This window comes from Strix aluco, chromosome 7 (assembly GCF_031877795.1).
Source record: "Strix aluco isolate bStrAlu1 chromosome 7, bStrAlu1.hap1, whole genome shotgun sequence".
Taxonomy (NCBI): domain Eukaryota; kingdom Metazoa; phylum Chordata; class Aves; order Strigiformes; family Strigidae; genus Strix; species Strix aluco.
This window is the reverse complement of record NC_133937.1, coordinates 21,205,318-21,217,726: the sequence shown is the minus strand read 5'-3', so window position 1 is coordinate 21,217,726 and position 12,409 is coordinate 21,205,318. Positions and strand designations below refer to the sequence as shown.

General features: G+C 40.3%; 1 protein-coding gene across 1 annotated transcript in view; it reads left to right on the top strand.

Annotated features, from left to right (window-relative positions):
* The first annotated feature begins 508 nt into the window (after positions 1-508).
* The window catches only part of ARHGAP22 (Rho GTPase activating protein 22), a 132,546-nt gene continuing 120,645 nt past the window's right edge, over positions 509-12,409 (top strand). Inside the window, exon 1 of the mRNA XM_074830045.1 lies at positions 509-709. Coding sequence (XP_074686146.1) covers positions 527-709 — 183 coding nt within the window. The 5' untranslated portion in view covers positions 509-526. The remainder of the gene's footprint in view (positions 710-12,409) is intronic.

Sequence of the window (12,409 nt, the reverse complement as noted above, 5' to 3'; positions counted from 1 at the left end):
GAATTTTTCTCAGCTTTGAATCTCTTTTTTTTTTTTTTTCCTCCTGTGGCAGCTGGTTTCACTGGCTAATCACCTCAGCAGTGGTAGTGTGTAGAGTGAGAATATTTTCTTATACTCTCTCCTTTCGACTTTTCAGTCCCCCCTCACCACACTTACACATCCTCACTGGGTAAATATTCCTTTAGGAGAGAGCAATATCATTATTTCTATGTAGAGCTAGAAGACAGTAATGACTTGCCACAAAGAAAGGTAGTATGAGCAGTGGAGATATCATGTCACTTAGAAGGTTGCTAGAATGAACAGTACCAAAAGGTTGATGTTCGTCTTGTGTTTGACTATCATGAACTTGAATATACACCCTGAAAAACAAGTACCTGATCGAAGAGGGAGCATGCATGTAATTGTCTGTCCATGTCTGAGAAGAAAGTATGGAACTGGTATTTCACCTCTATGTATGTGCTTATCCTTATTTATTTGTTTCATCTACTCTGTAATTGCTTTTTCAGCCCGATCAAAGAGTTTGGTGATGGGTGAACAGATTGGTCCTCCTCCCTCCAGACCTTCTTCTCCAAACCCTCAAGAACGTGTGCTGAAGTGTGGCTGGCTGAAGAAACAAAGGAGCATTATGAAGAACTGGCAGCAGCGGTGGTTTGTGCTGCGTGGGGACCAGCTCTTCTATTATAAGGATGAAGAGGAAACTAAACCTCAGGTATGACTAGAGAACTGTAGGGCATATTGGTTGTGACTTTTATGTGGATCACAGTCACTGATTTGACAGCTCATTTCAGTTGTTCTCTATCCCAGCCAAAGCCATACTTAAGGAGGTTCAAAGGCAAGAGACATTGCAAGGAGACTTAGCTACTACCCAGGGAAGTAGCAGAGCTTGGGAGAATGTTAGGAGGTGTTCAAATACTCCAGACTGTAGTATGGTCATCTATGAGACTGGAGTTTGGGAGGAAGAGCTATAGAGCTCCTGATTACTGAGGCAGGAGTGAAAAACCTTATTTAGTCAGCTGGGACTCACTATTTCCCAAATAATCCATTGTTAAGCATAGAGGTGAGCCAGCTGCTTAGGACTAGCTTGTGTGGGTAAGGTATGTAGGTTTTGTTACATGCTAGCATGCAGGATTTGAGGATGGGCTGTAATATGTGTTTTAGTGTGTTTTATAGACACCTGGGAGTTACTGCTTTTCTATGCAAATTTTGCGTAAATTCTTTCTCTGCAAAACTTTGTGCTGTCTGTGTCTGGAAGGAAGAGTGTGTGTCTGACAGCAAAATCTAATTTAACAGAGTGGCAAACAATGTGACCTTCTACAGTAAGGGAAAAAATTAAACTGTCTGAAGTTTGCCTTTTTCAAAACTTTTAGACTTTATGGAGCATGAATGAAAGAGAACACTTCTGGTAGAAACCACTGATTAAGTCCTGCTGTGCAGTATGTATTGGACAGTATCATAGAGCCATCCCAAAGTAGACTGAAATAAGATGGACAGAGGAAAGGGATAGCATCAGAATGTTTAGGAGCTAGCAGAGACAGAAGAGGTCAGCAAGTGGTTAGACAATATAATAACAACCAGTAAATGATAATTGAATAAACTGAACCACAGTAGGGCTACTTAAAATGGTAAGTTGAAATCAGCTGTATTGGTTTGTCCATGGGACAGCAAATGTGTACAAGACAGCTTTCCAAAGCACATTTATTCTTGCAAAAGACTTAGGAGATTCTAATTAACTTTGTGCCAAGCAGCTGTAGGGCAGTTTGATAGTGATATAAAGGGTGTAATAGACAGTCATCATGCAACATTCCCGTGGGCACACAACATGTTTAACTTGCAACTTTTTGGTAGTGAATATTTTAAACATTTTTTTAATAAAGTGAATACTGCACAAGTATGTCTCTCTTAAGCCAAGTATTAATTATTGGAATTTTTGACTAACTTCTTGCTGCTTCACATGCTTTTCTGAGTGTGTTGCTGGTCTAGCACCAATTTCTTACAATTAAATGTGGTTCTCTAAAACAAGTTATAACCAGAGGACAGTGCTCCTGCACCTAGGGTAAATGCAGACCTGAGGACTTTGTAATTGTCGGTCTGGACTCAGCACTAAATTCAGGATGACTTTCTGCTTTTTTTGACCCTTCTATATCTACAGCACTTAGTGGAGGGCATGTGTTGCACTACAGGATGGGATAAAGCTTACAGCTGAGATGAAGAATTTCTTATTCGAGTTCTTCAATATGCCTATAAAATATTCTTGCAGTATTTGAGCTAAGGGCTTTCCTAATTGCTGTAGGATATTATGCAGCATATTTAATGTAGCTGTTGTTTTGACTGTCAGGCCTCTAACCAGAGTCATTGAACAGAGGGAACATAATTGAATAAGCCAGACAATGTCCCTGTACTGCTGCCTCCTGATGAGTCAGTACAGGCATTACAGAGTGACAGACAGCCTGTGTAATATCACCATCCACACACTCATTATAGCCTATTATTAAACTGCTTGATACAGCTGCATGCTTGACTGTTACACAAATTTCATTGTTGAGTGAGAACAGAAATGAATTTTCCCCTGTGAGCCTGACACATGCATGGTAGATGTATGAGGATGTTGGCTGTGTCTTATGTCTTGCACTTACCTAATCAAGGATTTGATCCATCATTATGGATAGTCTGCTCTGTAAAGGCTAGAGACTTGAACAAAATCAGGTAACCTGTTGTTGCTCAGGAGTCCGCAAGCAACTGCTGGATTTAGCACTTTTAAGACAAGTACCTTATCTTCCTATACAGTGCATGGGGAGACCTAGACAGTTCTGAACTGTATTAGTGCATATGATGAGGAAGGAGCTGCCATGGGTAGTCACGTTGGAAAGGGTTTCTTTAACACTGTCCCTTTCTGGGGACAGGGTTGCAGTACACTTATGACTGGGGAAGCCATTTCTGTAGGACGATACAGGACCATGTTCTGACTATTCTTGTTAACAGTTGCAAACTAGGATTCACATCTGACTTCAGCTAGGACTGTATACATCCCACAGGTGAGATGTACTTTTCAACCTGTAGATAGCTATTTTTTGGGATTCTCTGGAATAAAGGGACAATGGTACAGGCATGCGCACATGGCTTAGGAGGACAGCTGTGACTCTGGGAGATCTTTGTTATGGGCCATGTAGATATTTTCATCAATTGATATTAATCCCTAATTTCCTTCAGCTCTAAAGATACTCATGCTTCTTTTAAATCTTTGTTTTAAATATTAAGTATGGCCTGCAAGCTTGTGTGCAAAAACCGAATCAATAGCTTCACTGAAATCCCCATTGATCTCTTGCCTACTTGATTATTTATGTGTACTCTGGAAGAGGGTCGCATACTTGACTCTTTCAGATAAACAATGAGATGTTTATACCATAATGTTTCAAAAGAGAAACCTTAAACAATGTCTTTTTGTTTATGGATGCTGCATTGCCTATTTCTATGAAAACCTGTCTTCCAGGTCCTTAGAGGGAATTATAGATATTCTTCCCTTGAAAGAATCCCCTGAAAAGATGGAGTTGTAATCTGTTGACAGGAGAATGGCATAAGCTTACCAGAGTGAAGAGGAGTTATTCTGTGGTCTTAATGGATCACATACAGTTGAAGGTGTGTGCATTCATGTGCCATATGGCATAGTTGCAGAGTCCACTCTGTCAGACTGACTTCTGTGCCAAAGGTTAGAGGGTGAACTCGCAGCCATTGCTTTTCTTGTGTATTTTCTCAGGTGCCCCCGTGAGGAAGGGGGAAAGGAGGACTGACCGGCAAAGAGCTTTTGAGGCTCCTATTAACTCTGTCAATAGGTGTGTGGGTTTTTAAAGTAGCTTTGGGTTTGTGTCTGTTCCCAGGGTAGGACGTAGCATGCACTCCTCCCTGACTTCCAGGGGAACAGAAGCCACTCTGCATCTAATTCATTAACCTTTCTTTCAATATTGACTTGGTATGATAAAAGGCTTTAGTGCATCTACAGTGGGCTTGAATTTTGCACTGTAGAAGACAACAGAATTTTCTAGAATGTGTTCTGGCCACTGGACTCTAAAGTTGATGTTGTATATGATACTTCTCTGTACCATTTTGGAATAATTTCTGATGTATCTGCAATCTTGTCATGTTGCCTTTCCAGTGTTTTCCTGTTATCTTTGGAATGCCTTCAGTGTGTCTTCTAATTTCAGTGAGCTTCAAAGTCAATGTAGGACAATAGGAATGGGATGGAAGGGTGTTGAAAGTTTATCCTGTTCTGTTGACCTGTTTTTTTTCCTTCATTTTAAAACTCGCAACCGTTCTAGATAAACCACTCAGTATGAACTTTGCTAAGTACCCTCCTACATTGTGTCCTTCCACAGTCTTACCTTTTCACTAGCTGGGGGACAGGAACTGAACCCTGACAGTGTCCTGCAGCACTACCTAGAGAGCTTACTAGAGAATTAGAGCTGACTCTATTCTAGTCAGTGAACAGTGATAGCAACAATGTGATCTCCACATAACAAACTTTATAATGTGATACCCAAAAGAAGAAGTGAGAGTAGCAGGGCAGCTGCATGTGTAATAGGAAGTGGGGATCATAACACACAAACTTGGTGAATGTTTTTATTCATTTCACTGGATACCTGGAGAATACTCATTGATATTGGTAATGGGAATTAACTAGCTGTTAGCTAATACCTAGTAATAGCAGGACATTTTGACACTTCTCCCTCTGCCCACCTCTGTCCTCTTGGACTATCCACAAGTTTTCTGAGAATTTCTTGTCATTAAAATCCACCTGGTAGCTGTCTGTTTTCTCTTTCCAATCTAGGGTGCACTTTGCAAGGTGAAGGAGCAAAGCTGTACTTACATATGAAACAGACTGGAATTTTATCCTTCGAGTCATTGTGGAGATTATTAGCTGCTGATGAAGAGGATTTTGGTTTGGGTTGGTTTTTTTCCTTGCAGAAACAGACAGGCAACACATGGAAAATTTTTGAAATAACCAGACTTCATTGTTCCATCTATCCACCAGCAATATGCAGGCTGGACTGTTGCTGTTACTCATACCTGTAGGTGCTCCCATAACCCTCTGGTCCAGTGTGATTTGTAGGTACATATTGATTGAAAAAATACATAAATCTGTTACAGCCTTGGCTTAGAGGTTTCTAAAATGTATTCAGTTTTGGAAATCCTCTGTGAATTTCCCAGTACTGACAAGTTTTTGAAGGCTTCTATTCACAAAATACTCCCCCAGACAAAATCTAGTTCCAGTAATGTTAGTGAGAAACTCTCCATTCTTTTCCAAAAAATGCAGTGTAACAAAAATGGACTGTTGGGTAACTTCAGGTGAAATCTTACTTGAGAGGGAAGTAAGGATTTTTCTGGACAGGTGGAAATCTGACAGTGTCTAGAACACAGGAGAGATGAATATTAAGGTGTGAGTTATTTTATCTCTTGGAATCTGCATTCACTTTTTCCTTTATTTCAGAGAAGTATGAAGTAAGCAGAATGTTAATACTGCTCTGAGCTGTGGAAGACTGTAAACCAGCAAAAAGAGCAGGGGTGCTTGGGCATTGGTGGTAGCCCAGGCTAGATATCCTACTAATTTCTTCTGCCCTTAAAATCTATGAAACAGTCTGAAGCTTACAAAGCTCCAGAAAGTGACTGTTCCATTTATAGTGTTCTCAGATATTGATGAAGCTCAGGCATGCCACATCCTTAAACTTTTTTCCAGTGGTCTAAGAACAGACCCTTTTCCTGCCACTTGGTGGAGAAGTGATTGCATAGCAGTAATTTAATAAGTATCAGAATGTTAACTGATCATAGTAACCGATGTGTGTGGCCTTAAATGATAGCAAGTCAAATAACTTTTTCTTGAAAAATGAGTGAGCTCAGTATATCCATGGTTAACTACTACATGTTATTGATGCTGTCTTTTTTTTTTTTCCCTCCACCCTCCATGTTGCTCAGTGGCAGTAATTACAATGATGCTTCCAGAAAAAAGGCTAGCATTGAGGTTCCTATGGAGTGAGAGATGGGAAAAGAAAATTGTATTCTCTGCCTTCACTACTTCTCCAGTCGGTTTCCATCTTTAAAATATTCAGTGGTTGTTCCTCTCAGTCATTGACACCAGTGTAGCTGTTCTGACATTCCTCCAGCCTGAAATCTGCAGAGTACATCTCCAGTGATGACTTGGATGCAATAGTCTTCATTCCTCTGCCTTCCAAATATAATTTAAAGATCCAAATTCTCTTTAAAAAAGGAAGAAAAAACCCACCTTTTTACTCACACAACTCCTTTTCAAAGATCTTGAACTAGTTTTATAGACTCAGTTTTCTTTTGTGGAAGCAGCTGCAGTTACAGGGACATTGACAGTATCTTAAAGAGTGAAGAATTGTGATGCAGACAACTTAGTTGTTAGATTGGTGTAACGTGGCAAACTTGTAGTTGGGTATGTCCTGTGGCACAGTAGATCCACTTTGTGATCCAAAGTGCCAATTTGAGAATGAGTCTCTTGAAAGGATCATTTGCTGTGGCTGGAGTGACAGGGTTGCGGTTTTAGCCCTTAAGGCTGCAAAGAAGTCTTCAGTATAGCTGATGCAGGAATGTCTGCTGGCAGTCCGAGCTAGCAAGTCACCTTTTTTGTCCATTACTGACAAAACTCTTACTGAGTGTCTAGATGATGAATAACAGAGGTAAGGGAGCTCTTCTACAAGTTCATGCTTGTGTAGCCCTGGAAAAGTTCTTCACAAACACCTTGGAAAGCTTCCTTTGTCATTTTGCTCTCTGTTCCTGGCCTGAGACATGAGGATCTGAGACAATTGACTTATCAGTTGAACCTTGGGGTTTATCCTTAGCGTGCTTTAAATATGAGGCAACTTGATTTCTATTTCTTTCACTGAGGCTAAGGCTAAGTCTGGTCATGGGATAACTTGGGCTATTTGATCCTTAGAAGTTAGGGTTGGAGGTAATTCATTGGTATAAAGCTGTTGTAGAAACTTTGTTCCATGTTAAGCTAATAACAAGATGTTCATGCAGTCAGTTCATCATCTTTGGCCTGGGATTCAGAAATGCATACCCGAGGGCAGATTTGAGCCCCACTATTCATGGCCTCCCATCTTGTAACAGTGGCTAAAGTGCTGTGTTCCAAGTCATGGTATGAGAATTGGGATGATCAGTGTTCTGGCACCAGTTGTGTTTGTTGAGGGACTCAGTTAAGGAAAGGAAGCTTTCCACTCATGTTTCCTGTCTCACTGGTTTTCTTTGCCAAACCCTGGCTCCACAGAGCCTGGTCCAGGGCAGGACTTCTCAATTGGTCTTGTTAGGGAGAACTACAGTAATACCTTTAAGGTATGAACACTTTTGTCCTCTTAAGATTCTCCCCCAAATCACCACAGCCCCCAAAAGAGCACAAGGTGATGTTATCATCAAAAATTGGATTTGAACCTGACAGACCTTCCAGTAAGTTGAACCTATTGCCTGGCCCTTGAGCTGTTCAGCTATCTCAGGCTCTCAAGGCCTCAGGGAGGGAGGAATAACTTAATTATGCATTGAAGTTTATTTCTGGGGCATGTTTTGGCATATATCAAGTTAGACCTTGGGGAATTTAAACTGGTTTAATCTATCATTAATTTACATCCCAAGCAAGATTGCTAATGCAGTCTGAGTGGCTGCTGGACAAGGACACATCAATCTGTTTAAATTTAGCAATGCCTTTCTACCAGTGACAGCAACTGTCAGAATTGATACACCCTCCCAGCTAAGACGAATTGTTTTTTTCTACCTTTTCAGCTCTGTTTATTTAGAGTTCTCCATAGTGTGCCAGACAGACTGGGCAGCTGTGAGCTAGGTACCCTGTTACCCTCTGGAGAAGCATTTCATCCCCTAAAAGGACTGGTTATATATAAGATAGAAGAGCTCAGCACAAGTCACTGACATAGGCAGAGAGAAGTGCACAAGAAGCTGATCTGAAGATCTTTGCTCTATATACACTTATGACCTAAAAATACTTTTCAGATAGGCCTAGGTTGCAGGCTTTTCTTGTTTTTCATAGGTAGAGTAAATGTCTCCCAGTTTTCCTTCCTGAAAAATCATTCTTCTAAGTTCTCTTATTTCCCTACTCTTCTTCCTGTTGTTATGCTACCAGCTCTGCTTGCTGTGACCTCACTGCACAGCTGAATGGGGTGTACACTGGTAAGGACAAAGTAGCTATACTGGTGTACAGTTCCCATCACCACTGTGGCTGCATCAAGTCCTTCATTCCTTCCACTGTGCCGTGTCTGTGGTTGCTTTTCTGTTTGTTTTTTAAATGAGCTCTGCTACATAATGATCTTCGTCTTCTCCATTTCATTAAAGCTGGTTAAAAATGAGACTAAGAAACAAGTCACTTCAATGAGAACTTTCTACAGAATACATAAAATCAAGTATATTCTGAAAAGGATGAAAAAGGAAGTGTATTTTGACTGGGAAAATGCTTTGGTTTAGGGTGTTAGTTCAAACAATTTATGCCTCTGTAATCTTTTAGAGTAAACATTACCCTCATGTACCAAAGGTGTGTCTTGCTGAAGGGGGGCAGGTGACATGGCACCATATGGTGCATCAAGCATGGAGAAAGTCCATTTGCTTAGTTTTGAAGCAGAAGGGTGATGGGAGGCAAGCAAATTACAACCTCTGGTAGTCACTGTAGTATGAAATTCTGGTTTAACCCTTTTGACTTCATAACTGACTTCAGTTTCCTGCAGAAAGGTGGACTTTCTGAAACTCTGTAGTCTGACAGCACTTTTCTGTGAACTGCTCCTGCTCTTCACTGTAAATATACTCTGAATCTCCTGGTCTGTGTATACTGCTGTACGTCTTCACCATTCCATGCTATAAAACAGCAAAAAGCTGGCATGTATGTTTTGCCTAAAATATGTGTGACTGGACTGTATGCCTTTGGCGAGTTTACTAATTCAGGCTGAGGGAAAGAACCCTCCACAAAAGCGTGCCATTTTCTGAAGTAACACAGGGCTTGATTCAGAGTCCTGGGTTGTGCTTGATTATAAATGTGAGGTTTAGGCAACTGTTTCAAATGGGGATTTATGCTTGCTTTATATTACTGGATAAGGAACGCCAGACTTCTATGTTGTGCTGGCTTGTAGGCACTACCCATTTTGAGACTGACTAGTTTTGATTAGAGGACTTTAAGAGAGGGCAGTACCTTAGAGGAAGAAAGACACGGTTACTGTCCCTTCAACAACTTTTCTTTCTACAAAATGTAAATTGGTCCTCAAAGGAAAGCAGCTGTTAACACTTAAAAGGATTCCATTTTCTGACAGAAAAACAACCATTGCTGGCTTTCAAATGATACCTGAAGCTCTGAAAGTCTGATCAGCTGGGATCAACTGATACAATATTAGTTTTTATTGCTATATATATATTTCTAGCTTGTATTAATAAGATAAAGACCTGAAATGTAAATTTACAGCTGAGAATGCATAAACATTGTATCTAACTTAAACCAACAAAACAACCTTGAGCTTTTTTTTTTTAGCCAACTGTGATTTTTTTTGGGGGGGGGGGGTGTCCTTGTGGCTTCTTGGCATTCTTGCCTTAGGCTATTCTGAAATCCTTTCTGGTTTCAATTGTGTGACACAGATATTTTAGTTTTCCTCTGCTTGTGCTACCATTTCACAAAGGATGTTCCATATACTCCTAAAAGCAGGAAGGGTTTGAATTTCTGTGTGCAGTATTAAAACTTTCAGTTCTATTCTTCATAAAGAAACTTTTTTAAAAGACAAAACAAAGAATTGTGATCGACCCACCTATACACATATCCTTACCCATGTTCTTCAGCCTCAGGTTGACATAGGAGCTAATTTCTTTTTCTCTCCTCTCTTCAGGGAACTTTGAGACAAGCAGATGCTTACACTAACAGTTTTGTTCTTTTTACATCTTGAATATGGTGCTCCTAGGAGCATGCTATGAAAGTACTTTAAAACTTGTGCATTTGGTATGAAGAAGAGGTGGGGAAGGATCATGGACCTCTCAGTACATCCAGTTAAACCATTTTTGTTTCAGAGAACAGCCTGATAGAAACCAAACTGAGAAAACGAGTCTTCCTGCTCAAGCCAAAACTTGAGACTGCTCCTTGACAAAACATTCTAAGCTTTGGATAGAAGCAAGATTCAGGGTCCTGTCTTTGACAGTCATGCTGTGTTCCCTTGATCACTGTTTGGTCTTTGTTCCTGGCTGATATAATATTCCAGGACTCTACCTCTACTTTGCATGAATCTCGTGAGTTGCAGTGTGCACAGGGCTATAATTTGCTTGGGAAATTTGCCTTCACTTTCTGGGAGAAGACAGTTTAGATGTGGTGTGATGGGTGATCTGATCTTACTTAGAAGCTGGGACTTCATGGTGGAGGTTACACTGCAGAGAGGTACTTCTGCCATCTGTCTCATCCTCTTCTAGTTCAGCCCTTTACCCACTTCCCAGCTGAACACAAAGGCACAGCAGCTCTACTCTGACATTCTGGTGGGCAGTGCTCCTTGTTTCCTTCAGTAGAAGAAAGGGAGGAAGAAGGCATGTTCAGATCCAATCATTCTCTTTCCTTGCTCCTGGAGCACAGCAGCTGTGCAAGTTGCAACATCCACATTTTGCAGGGGCTGCAGCAGGAAAGGAGACAAATGTCTGCCCAGTGGGTCTGCATGATGCTGTTTTGGGTTGCACAGCAGAGCCTACTGCAGAATGGGGCACAGGGCAAGGTACTGCTGGATAGCGTGTGTAGATTTCTGTTTAATATCTCTTTCATTCTCATTTTCTGTCTTGAAATAAAAGTTGACTTCTATGTTCCATATTTTTCCTTCTTATTGTATCTCTTGGCAAATAATAAATTTCTGGGCTGAGTAGCCTAGAACCAGGATTATTTAGTCTTTCACTGGTTTCAGCATGTTCTGCTTACAGTTCGGTCTAGCTACTGGTGTCGGGCAGTTGTTAGTTTTTTATGTGGACAGAATGCAGAAAAAGTATATATAATGTCCACTTTAACACTTTACTCTTCCCTTCTAGGATGCTTCGTGGACTCAGCAGGTGCTGGCTTTGACCCCTTGCAGAGTTTGGCTGAACTTCTCTGGTGCTCTTCTGAGCTGTCCCTGCTGTCATCATTATGGGCTTTTTCCCTTTGATTTCTCAAACGTATGTCAAATGTGTTACGAAGAACCTTACAATGTGCTACAAAACATCCAACCCCATATTTTGCTGTTATGCTAAGTACAGAGTTTTTATTTTTGAATTCAAGGAAACAAAATTGAGATAGAAGCGTAAATACACAATTTCCTCAAAGCAAACCCAAGAATATCTAAATTGAAGGCCTCAGTACAAAATCTGACTTAAGAGTGTTTCTTTTTTTTTTTCTTTCATGATTGTTTTTGCTTTTACGTTCTATAGAAGTAACAACAATAGTCCGCACTGTTGAACATTCAGCATATATGCAATGTGGTTGGGGTAATTTTGCTTTTGGAACTTCTATTTTCTGTTTTGTTTAGTTGATTGTTTTAATGTAGTAATACTGGGGTGCTGTTGCACATCTGTTGGATATAGAATAATACTTGTTGTATAGACTATGAATACTCAAATTCAGAGTGTCTTGCATATTTCTACCTTTTAACTATGCACTGGCCTGCAATATGTGATTAACTGTAGTAGAGTTTCATGAATTCTGGGTGACAGGAATTTCCTGCTCCAGAATGTTGATCTGCTCGTCAAGAGGAGCTAAATGAAGGTCTATAGCCTGATGCCACTGAGGCATGGAAAAACATGGAAGCAGGTTGCTGAATCTGTAATGACATGGCAGTTTGAGGTCTGTTTTGTGAAGAACAAATTCGAGTACTTGTGAGACACTTTTAGTCTGCAATGAACAGATCCGTTCAAAGCAGCAAGTCATTTTATTAGGGTGGATTGGCAGAACTGGAATGCCAACTTGTAAACCTCCATGACTTGGAGTTTATTTCCTAGCTGAAGTATTTTCCATCTCAAGCATTACTGTTCTGGTAACTTATTTGTAGTAGTTTTTATGTTCTGTGTTCAAAGAGAGTAAAACTCAATTCATTTACATTTAATACAAGCTGGCTCCTTGGTTTACTACAGTGGTTTCTCCAAACAAAGCATCTGTATGAAAATGTATTACCAAGGGGCAAAGCCAGAGAAGTTATGCCGTAACAGATGTAATGAAAAATAATACAAGCGACTTCTCTATTTTATGGAGAAGTTTGCAAAGGTCATATGATGGGTTGGTTGTCTTCTATCCATTGAAATCCTCTATTTTATGTCTCATGAGATGCTATAATTATATTACTCAGTAATATGGATCTGGAAGCTGACAAAGAGTGTAGCTGGGATTTGTTTTGATTACAAACATTATGATGCTCCAGTGTGTCTT